We start from the raw sequence: 19,513 nt of genomic DNA on the forward strand, positions 1-19,513 counted from the left end.
GCACTTGTAATAAAAAGCCATAAGCTTCTCTTCCATTTTATTTGACCGAAGGCAATTATTTTTTTCTTTTTTACCAACAATCATTTTTTTGGAATACAAAGAATAAAATAACACTATTGTGTTATTCATACATTTGAGTGGCATGTAAAAAAGCCCTGCTTAGACCAAGATTTGATACATGAACTTGTCAGTGTCTTTTAATTTCAGCACTCCATTTTAAAGATGCATGAACATAATTTTTTTACGTTCAATTCCTTCCATTGGTGTCATGTTCTTCATTGAAACTGAGCATTTGACTTCAATGAAGGCATCAATACTAATTAACCCGTTACTACCACTATTACTACTACTACTTATAATAATAATAATAATATAATATGATATAATATAATATAATATAATATAATAATAATAATAAAAATGTACGTAAATATTATTTATACACATTTAGAGATTATTTAAGACTGTTCACTATCTTTTATTCAAAGTATGTATGACTTCAACGACAGATATGAACAAAATATAAACTATGAATATAAGAGGGGAACGCTGTCCCCATCATACGTCTATCATATCGGTATATAATCTTGTGGTTATTCCCCTCTCATGCGACATAACGAGTGATTTCGTTGGGTAGAGTAATTAGTTCAGTATATTATAAACTCACACTTTTCAGTCTCTCATAATATGTACATCTTTCTCTGATAGTAGCGACGTGGATCTCGCAGTGATCCGATACGACGTCGGTACGCATTTGTTTTATGATAAATGCATAGAAAATACTAAATATAATTGACATATATAAGAATTAGTATATAAATCTATGACAGAAAATAAGAATTTGTCGAATATTTTCTTAAGAATAATTAGTGAATATTTATATATTATATTATTTTAATACATATTAAAACATAAGTTAATTTCCACACTATGAAGTAGAACTACTAGCGCTTTTTTTTTAATTTTTCCTATAAGATTAGTCCATTCTATTACGACTATTACTACTACTACTACTACTACTACTAATAATAATGATAATAACAATAATAATAATAATAATAATATAATATAATATAATATAATATAATATAATATAATATAATATAATAAATATAATATAATAATAAAAATGTACTTAAATATTATTTATATACATCTATATATTATTTAATAATAATATTATAATAGTAGACAATTAGCTTCGACTGATCGTGAGTAAGAAAGTGTAGAAACAATGCGATCATAAGGTAGTAAAAAAAAAGAGAAATAATAACGGAAGAGAACAAAAGAAACATTTCGTACTTTTCTTCATATGTCGTTTGTTTAGATGTATCTATCGATGGCGGGTCATATGTCGAAATTATCAAGGACACAATTTGTTGAGAATTCACACGTGAAACCACCATGTAAAAGGATACATTTTTCCTTCTTTTGTTAACATAAATTACCATCATCATGTTTCATGATGTATATAAGTATATTCTTCTGTTTCTTCTTATTACTGTTCTTAATATATTATTATATTACATATTATTATTATAGTAATAGCAGTAATAATAGCAATAATATGAAGTGAACTCCTACAGAGGAAACTATAATAAAATAGCATTGGGAGAAAAATCTCGTAGATAATGTGGAAACAAACTTGTGTTTTAATCTTTATTAAAAATAATATATAATATATATGTTTACTAATTATTAATTTTCAAAAAATAATCGACAAATGTATATACTTTATATGCATTTATAATCGAACAAAATTATACCGCTGCTGTATTCTATTTAACACAGATCATTGTGAAATTCACATCAGCCATCAATGGAGAAAATAAATATAAGAAATTGGATAGTAACATCTTACTAAATTATCAAATAAGGAAAAAAGAGTAAACTAATTAATTATTTTCATTTCCATAGATATTATAAAAAAAAACCTGAATTCATTTAGCCTCAGGAACCTACGTTTCCTATATTACGAATCTTGATGTTTTTCAACGTGTTACGCATTGCTTGTAGAACCTTCATTTTTTTAGTATATAAAATTTTAAAGGAACTACAAAGTTTTCCAAAATTTAACAATATTTTAGAAACTCAAATCCCTTAACATAAACTATTGGATTCTTTATGTTTGCAATAGAATCATTTGGCTAAAGTTCACTAAAATGATCGAGTGAGTTACCGTAGCTTCTCCGTGCAAGCATCATGAAACCCATTTCTTTGCGTTTAGAAATGTTTAAAAAATCTGAGCTTTGCTATTTATACACACAGCCAAGCAGGCAATCGCTAACATAAACATATGCATTCAAGCTTGATATGAAAAACAGTAGTAGGAATACGAGCTTCATTTTTTTGCCGCAAATTTCGAGGGGCGCCACAGTACTAAATTTTTTCTTCGCGAAAAATGTCAAAAACAGCATTTACGTCATCAATGAGAACAGGCGTAATTTTTAACTGATTTTGATGAACGAGGTCTCAATTTAAAAAATGAAAGTTCAATCTACGGCGTATTGCTTTTCAATTTTTGAAAAAGATTTTTATTTATGCATCTAATATTATTACATATTACATCATTGATTGCATTCGATATATCATAAATGCAAATAATTATTTTAAAGAAAAACTGTCTGTTTCTTCGGCTATTGATTTTTAAATATGAGATTATTATTAAAAGTTCAAGAAACAGTGTGTGATCGAAAGAATCGGAAATTTCTAGAAAGATCTTAGATTAAAAATAATAAGAAGAGTTTATCTGTTGGTATAACGTACGACGGGAATGAAAACTACCATTTTAGTACACCAATCTCATTCGCGAACAATTTAAAAATTATCGTTCATATAGATTACAGATTTAAAAATAGCTATTTAAATTTAAATCATAATAATAAGAAAGGTAAATAATAATGATAATAATAAATAACTTATTAAAAATAACATTAATATAATTTCCATTGCACGAAAATATAAACAGAATTTGATACCTTCCGCTTTCTATATACTCTATATTTCCTGATTATACGAATGACGCATTAATCGTTTAATTTTCTTTTTGAGGAACTAATTTTTGAATTTACGATTTTGATATTGTTAATCGAAAATAATAAAATAATATGTTTAAATATCTCTTTACGACAAACTTACAATAAATGTCAAATATAATATATATACTTTATAATTGACATATTTTAATATATTGTATTCTGAAAGAACATCTTTTAATATATTTACGTTTGTATTTTGTTTACGTTTGTTAAACAAAAAAGAGAGCGGCGTTAAAGTGATATTAATTAATAAATGCTCAATCTCGATAAGGGTTAGAATATATTATCCACATAGATAACTATAATATTAACAATTGAATTGTTATAATCAGTACTAATCAGTGACATCTAATATAAATTTTATATTGTCTTATTGTATATCTGCATATATATTATTTTTATTGTTAAGTAATTTTTATTGTTAAGTAATTAATATGATTTTATAATATACATTTTTTCAGAGATAGTCTATCTTTACAGTGGTGTCGGCTCAGAAAAATAGAAGATCATTTGTTCTACATCACCAGATATTAAAATTATTGAATTGATAGATGAATTACGTGAAGAAACATTTTCACAGACATATAACGATACTTCTGAACACATATCTTGTTCATATAATTCAACGAAAAAATCAAGGTATAATTTAAGCTCATAACAAGAAGAGGCATCCACATTTTTGTAAATATTTCTTTTCGTCGCCATAAGATTTATAAATATTATTACAGCAATATATATATTCGTAAATATTAGTTATATATATCATTATGTGAAACACTCAATTATAAATCGTTACTATTATTTTTAATGAATTAATTTTTTGTTTTATTAGAGATATTCTAAACACACCCATAACACAATCTACATTTAGATATACAAATAATAGGACGGATAGAAACAATGGTAAGATAAGTAGAGCTTCCAGTGGAAGTAAATCTCCTTCTGATGATAGATCTTTGATTGAAGAACCAAATAAAATAATTTATCCAGATAATAATTCTTCATCCAAAAACAGTGGTGATCCCTGGTCCGCTTACAGTAGACCTAAACCATTAATGTGTCTTATATGTCTTATTAAGTTACAAGTCGTACGCAGTTATCATATGTTTACAACAACGAATTGTAGACATATGATAAAGTTAATATCTGGTGATGCAGGGCGAGATAATCTTACATTTTTTTGACCCGACGTCGTTGTAAAAATATATATTATAAAATCATAGTAGATTGATTAACAATAAAAGTAATATATATATATACAAATATACAATAAGATAATATAAAACTTAGATGTGACTGATTAGTACTAGTTATAACAATTTAAGTATTAATATTAAAGCTATCTATGTGGATATTTTGTGAAGAATATTTGAGAATAGTAAGCCATAAGTGAAAAAAGTACCAACATGCAAGTAAATAATTACTCTAATTTCATGTACACGAGTTTTCTTTTAATTACATTATTAATTATTAACCCATTTGCATCCGTAAGCGGAATATTTCGCACAGGACGATCCGTGAGCAACGACTATCATTTGTCATGAGTAGAGTCGTAATTCAAATAGGTTAAAGAGCTAATCAGATTATTTCACGCGAAAAAGAAGATAAAATTTTATAATTTCATAAAAGAATTTAATTATCTTTAATTTTTTCTCATTATATTTTGTAGTGTAAGAATTTTTTTATATGATTCTTTTTTCTTGATTATAATATTGAAAGAATTAAGTGAACAAAATAATAGTTCTAATATTTTTTTTTCTTACCAGAATATAAGTTATTCGACTTTTTTCTGTGATGATTGAAAAAGTATTAAAAATTACATGACGTTGACAATTTATAAATACTTAATTCCTTGTTATTATACTATTATTAAGATAAGTGTGCTTTTTTTATTTAATAACTATAAAATAATTGTACTTTTGTGTGAGATTATAATAAATATTAAGATTGATGTATCGTATGAAAATATTTATCGTATACTAATAAATATGAAGAAACACATTTCTATAATTTTGATAATTTTATATTCCTTTTTAATTTACAAGGAATATGCTTCATATATTGAATATAGAGTTTCTTAATTTGTATTGCGCGCGTGAAGATCTATAAATTTGAAGCGCGAATCACTCATTGGAGTAGTTAACGTTCGATTTCCACTCTGCGAATTGGATTGGTTAATTCTATTTAAGCCACGCCTACTTTTGTGTTAGACAATGTAGGAGAAAAATGAAGTATATACTTTGTCGAAGAGAAAAAATAGCAATTTGCCATGAAGTCGGTATTCGGTTTCACGTTAAACATTGACGCGGGTGTAGAAGTACGTTCAAAAGGTGAACGGTGATAAATATATATGTATATAAACAAATCATTTTTAATAAAACAATTTTGACTGGAGAACGCTAATTAATCCACTGCATCGAAATCAAGTATCCTCTACGCTGTGTCATTGACTTGGGACGAAGTGTCAAAATCGCTCGAGTCCATCTTCGTCTTTGCCGACATTTGACCATAACAAAAATCATCAACCCGTTCGTTTGTAGTAATACATGTAACAAACAAAAGCTTAGTGATTTGGAAATTCGACTTTTCATCCGATCGTTATATATGATAGAAAATTACTATTTTCATAACGGTAGACGAAGGAATGAAAAGATGTATGTGACGCCAGTGCTGTGTTTTCTTTTTGCTATGATATTGCATATAACGAGTATATCTTCGCAGTATTATCTTTAAAGAAATATCAGATTTGCGTGCTTGATAATATTATTGTATAATAATTAAAATTTGCTTGTATAATGTATAAATTTTCCTAAATATCGTGATATAGATAAAATTAAGAAGAGATTATGATTGTGATTGGTGTTCGTGTTTGTTATTGAAATGAATATGTTAATTATCTCATAAGATGGTGGTTATTTAATATTGTGATTTTTTTATGTCGGGTATATCATTATTAGAGTATATCAACGGATGAGTATGCATTATAAAAACAAATGAGACATAATAATAGGTTGTCCTATTATATTTACTTATACCAAAGAAGATTTCTGAAGTGAAAAATAGCGTGAAATGCAATGCATTAATCATATTCGTTCATTCTCTAATTAAAGTCTAAGAATTACTGCAATGTTTTCATAACTTATCTACAATTGGTAATACTAAAATAAAATATGATTTTAGGTTGGTTTCCACATATTCCAATTAAATATGTAAAGATACAAACAACATTGTTTGATACTGTTGATTTCTTGGAATATATTTCATCATGACATTACACAAAAGGTGCAAAGAAACACTTAAAAAGATGTATCAAATAAAAGTCTTTTTTCACTGATCACAACTTATTGAGATTGGAGAGTGATGCCGGTTCATCAGATCAATGTTAATCCGCCTGACTGGCAACCACCTCTATCTCTTGGTCCTTCCACAAATAATAGTCCTGCTGGAGGAGAAGGATTACCAGAATGGACTCCACGGGTATGGTAATCTTCACAAAAAAAGTATAAGTAATAATAATAAAAAATATATAAATTGTACTATTGATATTATATATATTGTTTTCCTTTTAGGAATCAGCATATGCCACAGTTGTTACGATCATACCAGAGCATTGCCATTCATCTGTAAGCACACTATCTTCGAGCAATCATGATATTTGTCGGTATGTATATCATATTATAATTATTTTCCCTTCCTACCTATAGATATAAATATTAATAATATATTATTCTACATAGAATCTGCCATTGCGAAGGTGAAGAAGGTGCTCCATTGTTAGCACCATGTTATTGCAGTGGTAGCTTACGTTATGTGCATCAGGCATGCCTCCAACAATGGATAAAAGCATCAGATACACGTGCTTGTGAATTGTGCAAATTCACATTTATCATGCATGCTAAAACAAAACCTTTTTATGAGGTAGCAAATTTAAACATTGATATATTTAAGCAATTGATATATTAAGCAAACATTGATATATTTAACAATATATTTACTTTATTATTAAATAATTAAGTAAATTATCAAAATCTTTTTTTTTTTTTTTTTCCAGTGGGAAAAATTAGAAATGTCTGCTTTGGAGGTACGTAAATTGTGGTGTGCAGTGGCTTTCCATGCAGTAGCTGCACTTTGTGTAGCTTGGTCCTTATACGTACTTGTCGAACGTTCAGTGGAGGAAGCTCGCCGTGGATTTGTAGATTGGTCCTTTTGGACTAAACTAATTGTTGTTGTAATAGGCTCTACTGGAGGTTTAGTTTTTATGTATATTCAATGCAAAGCATATATTACATTATGCAGAAAGTGGCGAGCATTTAACAGGTACATCTTTATTAGTACTTTATCTGCGAATTATTTATTTAACAAAATTTAATACTAATTATGTCAAAATTAAATTTATGTCACTAAGAGATTAATATTTATTTTTTTACCACATAGAGTGATATTTATTCAAAATGCTCCGGAGAAAGTGGTGCTTCCTCCCTCACCTACAGACTCTTTAAGAGAAATGTCATTGCCTCTAAAGGATCCAACTGCCTCCATGCCAGAGCTCAATCGTACCCTATTGCCCCGTACTATAGATCCTCCATGTGCCTCACAAATGGTAAAACCAGAATGTGTTGCGCCTTCACAGAGGCATGACGCCCAATTAAAACTTTATGTCTTTGATAAATTGTCTTCTTCTGAAGACAATCTATAATAAACTAAAAATGAAACGAATGCTAACTACATGAATGTAATTGGCAAAGTTTAATTTACGTATAAATGAACGGGTGAAGTGGTGATTTTAGAATATACATATTACGATTTCGAAAATTGAAATTCCCTTTTCGAAACCGTCAAATATCCGCCCCCGTGAAGCACTTTTATTTGGAACTTAGTACTTCAGTGCTTACAATAAGAATGGGATAGCTGAAAGTGCTCGGTTAAAATACTGACATTTTTCTCAGACAATTGTGTACATAATTATTGTATCTGTGATGTTATTAAATAAACTTTACCATATTTAAACAATATGATTACTCGTTTCCTTTTTCAAAATTTTGGTATATAAATAATTAACTATATATGTAGATTATAAATTGTTTATGCAAAGTGTTCTATAGAATTAATTATATATTATATAATTATATATTGCATATATAAAAGTAGTAAAAATAAATGTCTTATTTTAGATACCAATTAGAGTTAATGTTTAAAATATTTGATTTCCTATTACTATCACAGTAAATACGCAATACTTACGAGATTGGAGTAATTAAAACAAATAGGGTGATATAATTTTGGCGAAGTTCATAAATTTCTATTTACTAGTAATAGAAGTGATTTATTAATCAATATATATGTTAATTATAAAATTGGAGAATACATATTATGTTACATAATAAAAAAAATACAAAATCGAAAGAATTCTCGTATGAAATACAATACATATACATAGTAAAAATTGAGCTATTACGCTCTATGTTAGCAAAAATTTATAAAAGTAAACTAATGTTGTTGCTAACATAGAAATGAAATATCTATCAATTAATAATGATCGAAATTAAGTTCAACTTAGAAGCTATGTAATTATCATTTTAAAGGAAATTAAAACACAACTATTAATTCGACATTGCTTGCGTTACAATATGATAATAATTATTTCGAAAGCAACATCGATTGTCCAATTCTCACCTACGTGCAGATTGCTACGTGCAAAAACCCTGCTCTGAATATGAAATATATAGACAATTTTCGAAGAGAATAAATAAAAAAAACCTGTAAGAAATGTCATGTTGATATAAGATTCGAAATACTAACTACAAAACATTTATCCAATTTTCAAATTTAATTGGCGCTGTTGTTCCGATAAATGTAATATATGCTCAACAGAGAGCGCTGATAACACCGACACTAGCGCACATATAAACAACGAACGCATAACGAAAGTCTTTCTTGCCTACATGAATGTAGTCTTCCTACTTTTGGGTATTATAAAATCGAGGTTCAAACCGTTAGCTTTAATTCTGAGGTGAGTCAATAATATGTAATCCAAATATTATTAACGAATGAAATGTAATCGTCATATAAATTGTGTAAAGTTATAAAATAAGATGCTTAAGCTTTTATTTAAAAGTAACAGTTTACTTTATATATTTATTGTACGAAGAAAACTAGTATCATAAATTATTCAACCGCGAGGCAAACGACGCCACAAAGAACGCATACTAAGTAACCAATTTATTTTTGTTTGATTAAATTTCGTTTGGCTTTTTATATATAACAAAAATTCTTCGATTCCACTAAAACACACAAATATATTAATTTATTTCTATGTAAAAGTTCATTTATTTTCTTCTAAATTGAACATATATGTTTTATGATATCAACAAGATGGCGGTTTCGTTACGTGTGCAATCTTATTGAAAATCGTTAATACCATGATCATATATATTTAATATAAAATATCTTTATATTTATAAAATCTTCTAGAAGTTTCATTTCTAAATATTTTATCTAAATCTATGCATTTAATACCTTCAATTACTTAAATTTTATTAAGGTAAAATAATTCCATCATCTTTCTAGGTTGTAATAACATACTTTAGCATCTTAACATGGCAGATAACGATGATCTTTTGGATTACGAAGATGAGGAACAAACTGAACAAGTAGTCGATGGAAGTGGAGATGTCCCTGCTAAGAAAGAAGTAAAAGGCACATATGTGTCTATTCACAGCAGTGGTTTTAGGGATTTTCTTCTTAAACCTGAAATATTAAGAGCGATTGTTGATTGTGGATTCGAGCATCCTTCTGAAGGTAATTAATATATTTGTGGTTTGTTTGAATGTTAATAGATATTTTCTCTTATTATTATATTATAATTATTTGAGAATATAATAGGATGATAATTGATAGGGACAACAGATTAATTTAATGAATGATTTATCATTTCTGAATAATGCAAGAATTTTTTTTTTTTATTATATGTTTAAACATGTTTGTAAACCATTAATATTTTTACAGTACAACATGAATGTATTCCTCAAGCTGTACTTGGTATGGATATTCTGTGTCAAGCAAAATCTGGTATGGGAAAGACCGCTGTATTTGTATTAGCCACATTGCAACAGTTGGAATTAACAGAGAACCAAGTCTATGTCTTAGTAATGTGTCACACGAGAGAGCTTGCATTTCAAATTAGTAAAGAATATGAGAGATTCAGCAAATATATGCCTTATGTAAAGGTATGTTAAATATTTTTATTAATAATATTAAAGAAAACTAATTTTTTACTACTGACTTTATGAAACATCAAGTATTTAATTTCAAAATAAAGAATCTTCAAATGATGTATTATATATCTTAATTATGTTGATGACACCATTTTACCACTACCCACAACTGATGAAGATTTTTTCAAATTATTTATATTTTATAACTTAATAAAGAATAATAAAGGAGGTTTCAGATTAAAATATACTTTTTATGAAGCATAATATGTACCTAATTTCTTAAATCAGGTAGCAGTTTTTTTTGGTGGGTTACCAATACAAAAGGATGAAGAAGTTTTGAAGAATACTTGCCCTCATATTGTAGTAGGCACTCCAGGTCGTATTCTTGCTCTTGTTCGGAATAAAAAGTTGAACCTTAAACATTTGAAGCACTTCATACTTGATGAATGCGACAAGATGCTTGAATTGTTAGGTAAGTTATTAAACATTTAATTGTTTTTGCTTACTTTTCTTATTACGTTTAGATACACGAATAACATTTATTTTACTTTTATTTGCAGACATGCGCAGGGATGTACAGGAGATATTTAGAAGCACACCACATGGTAAACAAGTCATGATGTTCAGCGCTACACTGTCCAAAGAGATCCGCCCTGTCTGCAAGAAATTTATGCAAGATGTAATTAGACAATCTTCCTCTTCACTTCGATCTTCAATTGCTTCTACTTCGTTGGCCTTATATTCACACCCAGGACAAAGATCAGACTACATTACAAATATCGTTGAAGGCGCACCCGCGGGTTAGGCTAGTTAGACAGCAGTCGGAAGAAATGATACAGAATTCAGTATTGAAAGCCCCTCGATATCTCTTGACATCGGCACACTCATGATCTACGATATGAGCGTAACAACTTCACGCTCTAATGTTCTGTTGTTACTCAACAATGTCTACATTTTAAAAAGTGGAACCCTTCTCGTACTTCCCTCTTGAGTCGATCAAGACAGCTCAACAGCACTTTAAAAAAAAATCCGGTTTAGTTCTGATGTTAAAAATTCTCTAACCTTATGCTACGCATCCAAATTATCGATCTGTAAAATATCTTCGGTATATGAAAGTCTGAGGAAAACGATAGGGGATAGGATGGGTGAAGGGAGCTATTCAGCATCAGATGTGGGCGAATCGCTAGGGAGGGTGAATGTTTCTTACAAGTATTAGAGCCGTAATGAAAAAAATTAAAAAATCTGGGTGGGGGGCGAAGAAGACATCAAGACAACCTGAAGAGAGAAGAGTGCAAGAAAGAAGATGCAAGAGGATTTGTGGGAAAGGGGTTTAGTTAGGGACGAGAAATACAACAACAATTGCGTAGCACATGATATTCGCGATTATAAAATCGTTATCAAAAAATATTTTGTCTTGTTTCGCGAGAGGGTGAAGCTCTGTACGCGTTTAATCTCATATTCTGGGGTTATATCGAAATACGATTGATTGATAGGACTGAGAAACTACCAACAATGGAAGTGTCAATCATTGACCCATGATGGGAAGTCAGAAATATCTCGTATATCATGATTTATGAGCATGCTCTTTGTGTTTCACGACTGTGAACATAACTCCTTAAATAAGTCGCGATGTTAGAAAATATCGAAGGCCTTGAGCTTTATGATATACGAACATGCCCACAATAAAATAACCAAGGCCAATTCTGGGCATGTCTTCAATGTACCAGAAATTTGGCAGAAGAGGTTTGGCATCGAGTGGCCAGCGGATATGACTGAACATTCATGGGTGCGCCATCTTAGTTCTCTTGAGGTGACTGCTTGCTGAGTTTTCATTGTTGGCACTACCCAGAGGTGGAAGTCGCCGAACCGTATGTAACCAATATGCATAATCTGAACGACGAAATGTGCAGATCTTGAAACTAGAAAAACGAAAGTCTCATGAGGCTTTCATGTGCTGTGCCTATTTATGAATAATGAGATAAAATTTCTCCTTTGAGAGAAAAAAAATAATTCCACTTACACTATATATCTACTCGTATATTATGGTATTTTACTTCAAGAAAACATTTATCCAAATGTTTATTTTATATTTGATAAATAGATTATATATTTTCGTATTTGAAATATTCTAAATGCATAGAAAAAAAAATTATATTTATTTTTCTATCTTTTATTTGTTATTTTGTTTATCGTTTGTGTTAACGAATTATTATTTTGAATCGTTTATTCCTCATATTTAGTTTTTTTTTTCTTTTCTTTTTTCTTTTTTTTTTTTTCTTTTTTTTTTCTCTTTTTTTTTTTTTTTTTTTTTTTTTTTTTTAGGTTTAAAGTAACAAAAAGTAGTAAAAAAATTTGGAAAATTGTTATAGAGTCTGAAATTGATTCAGGCACTTCAATCATTAAAATAGGAAATTATCTTACAAAAAAATTCTTTGCGCAGCCCATGGAAGTCTATGTTGACGACGAAGCGAAGCTCACGTTACATGGCCTACAACAGCATTACGTGAAACTCAAAGAAAATGAGAAAAACAAGAAGCTTTTTGAATTGTTAGATGTTCTTGAATTCAATCAGGTCTGTTTACAATTGCAATTAAAATTCTGCATACATGTAAATTATTTTATACATACAAAATTAGTTAATATTTATTATTTTATAGGTAGTGATATTTGTAAAATCAGTGCAAAGATGCATGGCTCTTGCACAACTTTTAACAGAACAAAATTTTCCTGCTATTGGTATCCATAGAGGAATGACGCAAGAAGAACGTTTATCAAGATACCAACAATTCAAAGATTTCCAAAAAGTAAGTATATATTCAACCATATGACATATTCACTATTGCAAAGTATTCTTTTTAATAAAGAAAATCTTTCTTTTTAGCGAATTTTAGTAGCCACTAATTTATTCGGACGAGGAATGGACATTGAACGTGTTAATATTGTATTTAATTATGACATGCCCGAAGATTCTGATACATACCTCCACAGAGTAGCACGAGCTGGACGGTTTGGTACAAAGGTAAAAAGATATAATTTTCTCTGTTACAGTGAATTTTTTTTTCCAAATATATAATAGTTTGCTTCATTTATATGTATATATGTAGGGTCTTGCTATCACGTTAGTAAGCGATGAAAATGATGCCAAAATATTGAACGATGTACAAGAACGTTTTGATGTAAACATTACAGAATTGCCAGATGAAATAGATCTTGCATCATATAGTAAGTGTTGTGAAATATATTTGCATATTTCTCTATATTTATAAAGCGTAAAAATATATATTAATATAATTGTTTTAATATATTACAGTTGAAGGACGATAAGTCAGATCTCAGTGCAAATCAAGTTTAAGCTTTATTAGGTATGTATACTTAATATGTTTTATATTTAGTTTAAGAATAAGATCTTCACGTAATTTTAATTTTGTGTTTAGATTTCATATAGTACGACTGTTCTTACAATTGATGTAGGATGAAGATAAATAACTCAAACAAAGAATAGATTAAACAGACAATATATACTTTTGCAGTATATCTGTGCTATTCGTAACTCGTGTTTCATATAAATGCGCAGTTTATTTTCCTCAAAAACCAGAAATTTAATGAATATGAAACACATTGGTATGATCGCACTATCATAAATGTTCTTTTAAATTTCACAATAAAATATAAAAATGTCGATAAATATTACTGTAATTTTATTCCACGTTTAATTATTAAATATATATAGTAGTTATAATCATGTAAATTTAATCACTCCAATAAATGTAAATGATACAAATAAATTTGTTTTCTTTTTTAAAAGGTTTGTGTATTATATTAAACTTACCTACCAATAAAATGAAGAGAAACATGTTAAAAAAAATTGTATTTAACAAACTTCTTAAAAGACTCAAGTTGATAAATATTACAACTTATAACCGGTTTTTGTACTATTCTTATATTGCATAAAAGCATAAATATTTAAAACTAGTAATATTATGAAAAGAGAAAATAACAATTATATATATTTTAATTTAGGGATATCTCATAATAAATAAAAGCCAATTATATAAGAAAAAAAATTAATTATTATTATTATTTAATACGTGGTTTATTTTGAGCTTTGTTTCCTCCTTGATTACCGCTTCCCCGACCCAATGATGCTGAACCTCTACCACCACGTCCAAAAGTACCTGCAAAATATATATTCTAGTAGTATACAATTATATTTTCAGTTAATAAACTGTCATACCTCTACCACCTCCTCTTCCTCTTTGATTTTGTCCTCTTCCTTTCATTTCGCCACGACCTCTTGATTTCATTTGTACATCTTCTTTAACCATATCTATTACTTCATCTGGTATTCTGAGATATTTAATAGTACTACCACGAATATAACATTCTGGCATTCTCCAAAATTTGTCGCCATCCTAAATATATATAAATATATATATATATACACATACATAAGTATATATATAATGAAAAAATATAAAATATAATTTTAAAATACACATCTTACCCTTGACGTACAAATAACTTCTCTAAGATTAATATTCATCCAATTGTCACAACTAACTAAGTGACCATTGTAAGTTTCTCCATTTTTTAATTCTACAAGCTGTAAAGTATTATAACATTCAATAATATACCATTTATAGTAACTTTGTCATTTTAAGGTTATAATATTACCATAGGATGATTTTGTGCAGTTCTTAATAAAGATAATGGTAACTGAAAATTAGTTATTGTTGATTTAGTTTAATACGTAAGTATAAAATAGAAGATAATTAATTAAGCAATGTGAATTTACCATGATTTTAATATAAATATCACTCTCCCGCCTTTTTATATTGTTATGAGCGAGCGAGATAATAAAACTTTGTTAATCCTATGAGTGTTGAAATGACAATACGCCATGTTCTGAAAAGAACATGGCCCATACGCATAACAATTTTTATTGATTGGTTAATATTTTGTCCAACAAATGATATTAAATATAAACTATAAACTTTAATATTTTATATTTATTTATTCATTGAAGATCAAATATGTAGTATATTTATTTTTTATGTCTTTGATCGTAACAATAAATAAAACAATCGTACAAATAAATAGAAACCAACACACAATCTTATGGCACTAACTTCAAGCGATTAAACTTCTCGCAAAATTTAGCAGACTTATTATGCTTACAAAAAGCTTTTTTACCACTTTATTGCTGTTTTATATTGACATTATCGTGATTTTGCGTGATATAATCATGTTATGCATTATACAAAAGCGTATAATACAAAAAAGTTACTGCTTAACACGACAGTTCACTTCAAAGATTATTTGTTGTCAATTAAATCAACCTGAAAAACATATATTACAATCTGATACCAATTTTACGTCTATACAAAGAGATCCTACATTTTTAAAAATTGCAATAATTGGTGCACCAAATGCTGGGAAAAGCACTCTTATTAATAATCTTATAAATAGATCTGTAAGTATTCATAGTTATCATTAAGGAAAAATGTAATTATAGCATTTATTAGATATCATAATTCATTATAAGAAGTTATGTTGTAGATATGTCCTACTTCATCAAAGGTTCATACAACTCAAGTAAAATGCGATGCAGTATATTCATCAGAAAATACTCAACTTGTTTTTATTGATACTCCTGGTCTTATAACACAAAAGGAACAAAAAAAGTATAAATTAAGTAGTAGCTATGAGAAAGATCCAAAGATTTCTACTCATGTAGCAGATATTGTTGGAGTTGTACATGATGTATCAAATAGATACACCAGGAATAAGTTACATAATAATATTCTTGATTTATTAAAAGCTTTAAAATCTGATATACCTACATTACTCATTATGAACAAAATTGATCAAGTAAAACATAAAGATAGGTTATTAGAAATTATTAAAGTACTTACAAATAAAACAAATTGGCCACATTTCTCTGATGTATTTTTAATATCTGCATTAACCTCTGATGGTATAGATAGTTTGAGAGTATGTATATTTAAATTCAAATTATTACAAAGATATATATATATATTTTTATTATGTATTTTTTTATTTGATATCATGTGTTGCAGGAGTATTTAATTTCTTCTGCAAAACCTAAAGCTTGGCAGTATAATGAAGATACTTATACAGATCAATCTCTAGAAACAATCATACAACAAACAGTACGTGCAAAGTTAATGGATGTTCTCCCTCAGGAAATTCCTTACATTTCACGTTCAGTATTAGAATATTTGAAAATATATTCAGAAGGAGGAATCTGTGCTTCCATTATAATAGAATTACCTAATAAAAAAAAGAGTTCCATTGTAATTGGTCAACGAGCTAAACGTATAAAATTTATCGTCCAAGAATGTGAAAAAGAATTACAATATGCACTTCGAGCACCTGTAAAATTAAAAATATTGGTTAAATCCAAAAAATAAATCTAGTTTTCTATTATATTTGTTCTTATAACATAAATTATATATGAAAAAACTATTCAAAGCATTCTACACTAAAGTCGTATGTATTTAATTTATGTATATATGTTCATTAATTATTCAATATATTTGTTATTTATTACATTATCGAATCAAGATATATACATTATTAAATTTGTAACGATTTTAATAACACACAATATTTTTTCCTTTGAAATAAATACTTTCTCTCTTACACATTTTTTATGCCATTACTAAAAATTTCAGCTTTTAATTTTAATGATTCACCCAGTATTTGTATTATTTTAATATTATTAATAATACTAACAATGACAAAACAATAATATTTATAGCTTTATTTTCATTTATGTTACATCAGCTTTAATATGTTTTTGGTTAGATGTGTATGTATATGCCAATGTCAAGTAAATACGCGTTGCGTTGTTTGATGCACGTGTTTAATCACAGCGTAAGAAATATAAATAAGAACTATAAAAAGTGGTCAATCTTTGACATATAATGGCTAATAGTAATTCTACAAATGTCCCTCAGATACAAATAAGGTTTATTACTAAACAGCAACAGTAAGTTGTTTTAATTTTTTTAATCGTTGTACATATTTTTAGGTTATATTATGTACATATTTATATTTTTTATTTGTCTAGTATAATAATGAAAAAGTATTAATATACTTATTAATATAAGAATATATCTTATTAATATAAAAATAATAATAAATATTAATTTATACTTGTTTGTAGATTTGCTGTTCCAGATTATCCTTTGTCAGTACTTACATCTATTACAACAAATGAATTAAACAGTCTTGTAAATGAATTTTTAAAAGGTAAATCTAATATTCTTATGTTATATAGTTTTTGATGATATATCTATTGTAAAATTAATTTTTTTCCTTTTTTAGAATCTCATCAGTTAGAAAAAGAAATAGATTTTGATTTCTTAATTTTCTCACAGTTTTTACGTAGTACATTATCTGAGCATATATCTGAAAAGAATCTTTCTATTGAACAAGTCATAGACATTGAATATATTGAAAAACATCAGTCACCAGAACCACAGAATTGTCTCATTCATGATGATTGGGTTTCGGCAGTAGCTGTATGTCAAAAATGGTTAATATTAAAATATTTATTTGTGAAATTTTTTTCATTGATTTTTTTATAAGATTTAAAATTAGATTTAATTATCTATTTTTTATAGGATATTGACAGGTTGTTATGATAATACATTGCATATATGGACATCTAAAGCAAAACATCAACTTGTAATACCTGGACATACATCTCCTATTAAAGCAGTAGCATGGGTATCTTTAAATGAAACTAATGGAAAATTTATTAGGTGAAGTTATAACAAAAAGTTTGAATTTTAATATGACATCCATTTGTACATACATATTTTAATTTTATAATTTTATATATATATATATATATATTTTTTATTACAGTGCATCACATGATCAAACAGCTATAATATGGGATTGGAATATCAAAACTAATTCTGTAGATTGCATCCATGTGTGTAAAGGACACGAACGAGGATTAGAAGCAATTGGTGTAAATTATGACAAATCATTAATGGCGACAGGATCATGGGATACAATGTTAAAAATTTGGTCAACCTGTAAGCATTTTTTTCTTTCTTTTTTTCTATATGGTACTGTTTAAACGAGATAAAAGTAGTAAATGAAAATAGATGAAACAATAAAAGAAAACCATAAGAAATTCAAAAGAAAGTGAATCTAAAATAATATATCATTATGAAATCGAAGAAATTTAATTTAACTGTGTATTCTATAGGATGATGTATATATAACACAATCTGATACATTAATTATTTTTCGATATATCAGCTTCACAGAATGAAACAGAAGATGGTGAACCTAACGCAAAAAAATTAAAAGCAGATCATGGAAAAATAAAAGTGAGTAATATACTTTGCTATGTAAATTTTTTTTTGATGTTATGTATATATCATATATTAATATTTCTTGCAAAAATGTAACTATTAATCATAGGTACCTAAAAGAACAATGAAAGGCCACAAGGAAGCTATCAGTGGTATTGTATGGTCAGATAAAACAGAGCTTATAACATCATCATGGGATCATACTTTGAAAATATGGGATTCTGAATTAGGTGGAATGAAACATGAAATTATGGGAAATAAAAGCTTTTTTGATATCGATTACTCAGAATTATCTCGGACTGTTATAACAGCATCTGCTGATAAGCATGTCAGATTATATGATCCTAGATCAACAGGTACATAACTTTCAAATGATGCTAATTTTGTATTACATAGAAATATAATTTTAAATAATGACTTTATATCATCTAAAATTGATTTTACGATTTATTTAGTTATTATTTTAATGAAATTTTTACAGAAGGAGCAGTTGTAAAAGCTATGTTTACTTCACATACACAATGGGTACAAACTGTTCGCTGGTCAAATGTAGATCATCATTTATTCCTTTCAGGAGCATATGATAATGAAGTGAAACTTTGGGATACTAGAAGGTATATATATCTTATAGTATTGGTATTTCTTTAATGGCTGTACAAATTAAATCATGAATAACATATATGTTTACAGTCCTAAAGCACCCCTTTTTGATCTTTCTGGACATGAAGATAAAGTTCTGTGTTGTAACTGGTCAAATCCTAAACTAATAGTATCAGGTGGTGCTGATAATACTGTAAGGATATTTAAATCAAAGCAATTCGTGCATTGATTGTACTTTTATCTTGTACAATTTTAAATATATGAAAATATTCTACATTTTTGTACAATTTATAAATAAATA

The 19,513-nt window shown here is 27.8% G+C and overlaps 5 protein-coding genes across 10 annotated transcripts; 4 read left to right on the forward strand and 1 right to left on the reverse strand.

Annotated features, from left to right (window-relative positions):
• Nucleotides 1-5,227: 5,227 nt before the first annotated feature.
• On the forward strand, nt 5,228-8,039 carry LOC124946475 (E3 ubiquitin-protein ligase MARCHF8). Of its 5 annotated transcripts, none has more exons than XM_047487213.1 (6): nt 5,228-5,368; nt 6,219-6,515; nt 6,608-6,699; nt 6,776-6,956; nt 7,090-7,355; nt 7,473-8,039. In XM_047487213.1, exons 2-6 carry the CDS (start codon nt 6,399-6,401, stop codon nt 7,732-7,734), a joined length of 918 nt encoding a protein of 305 aa, XP_047343169.1. In that variant the 5' UTR covers nt 5,228-5,368; nt 6,219-6,398; the 3' UTR covers nt 7,735-8,039. The 5 variants fall into 5 exon arrangements, with proteins under 5 accessions (XP_047343169.1, XP_047343172.1, XP_047343168.1 ...); XM_047487216.1 differs by having other exon boundaries at nt 5,234-5,692; nt 6,219-6,520; XM_047487212.1 differs by having other exon boundaries at nt 5,235-5,692.
• An 881-nt stretch (nt 8,040-8,920) lies between these two features.
• LOC124946472 (ATP-dependent RNA helicase WM6) lies at nt 8,921-14,056 on the forward strand. Its single transcript, XM_047487207.1, has 11 exons — nt 8,921-9,048; nt 9,606-9,836; nt 10,044-10,264; nt 10,541-10,724; nt 10,813-10,931; nt 12,693-12,824; nt 12,910-13,056; nt 13,134-13,271; nt 13,357-13,474; nt 13,563-13,614; nt 13,687-14,056. Exons 2-10 carry the CDS (start codon nt 9,635-9,637, stop codon nt 13,574-13,576), a joined length of 1,275 nt encoding a protein of 424 aa, XP_047343163.1. The 5' UTR covers nt 8,921-9,048; nt 9,606-9,634; the 3' UTR covers nt 13,577-13,614; nt 13,687-14,056.
• Nucleotides 14,057-14,103: 47 nt separating this feature from the next.
• Nucleotides 14,104-15,181, reverse strand: LOC124946476 (U6 snRNA-associated Sm-like protein LSm4). Its single transcript, XM_047487217.1, has 5 exons — nt 15,048-15,181; nt 14,927-14,968; nt 14,757-14,855; nt 14,487-14,664; nt 14,104-14,427 (listed from the first exon to the last, which is right to left on the reverse strand). The coding sequence occupies exons 1-5, from the start codon at nt 15,048-15,050 to the stop codon at nt 14,330-14,332; spliced, it is 420 nt and encodes a 139-aa protein (XP_047343173.1). The 5' UTR covers nt 15,051-15,181; the 3' UTR covers nt 14,104-14,329.
• A 180-nt stretch (nt 15,182-15,361) lies between these two features.
• LOC124946474 (GTPase Era, mitochondrial) lies at nt 15,362-16,702 on the forward strand. Its single transcript, XM_047487210.1, has 3 exons — nt 15,362-15,725; nt 15,812-16,246; nt 16,333-16,702. The coding sequence occupies exons 1-3, from the start codon at nt 15,423-15,425 to the stop codon at nt 16,684-16,686; spliced, it is 1,092 nt and encodes a 363-aa protein (XP_047343166.1). The 5' UTR covers nt 15,362-15,422; the 3' UTR covers nt 16,687-16,702.
• LOC124946473 (ribosome biogenesis protein WDR12 homolog) lies at nt 16,652-19,488 on the forward strand. 2 transcript variants are annotated; one of them, XM_047487209.1, is made up of 10 exons: nt 16,652-16,765; nt 17,084-17,267; nt 17,445-17,530; nt 17,606-17,816; nt 17,905-18,045; nt 18,152-18,327; nt 18,557-18,627; nt 18,722-18,968; nt 19,094-19,226; nt 19,303-19,488. In XM_047487209.1, the coding sequence occupies exons 2-10, from the start codon at nt 17,203-17,205 to the stop codon at nt 19,439-19,441; spliced, it is 1,269 nt and encodes a 422-aa protein (XP_047343165.1). In that variant the 5' UTR covers nt 16,652-16,765; nt 17,084-17,202; the 3' UTR covers nt 19,442-19,488. The 2 variants fall into 2 exon arrangements, with proteins under 2 accessions (XP_047343165.1, XP_047343164.1); XM_047487208.1 differs by lacking the exon at nt 16,652-16,765 and having other exon boundaries at nt 16,839-17,267.
• Nucleotides 19,489-19,513: the final 25 nt, after the last annotated feature.

Source organism: Vespa velutina, chromosome 2 (genome assembly GCF_912470025.1).
Source record: "Vespa velutina chromosome 2, iVesVel2.1, whole genome shotgun sequence".
Lineage (NCBI taxonomy): Eukaryota > Metazoa > Arthropoda > Insecta > Hymenoptera > Vespidae > Vespa > Vespa velutina.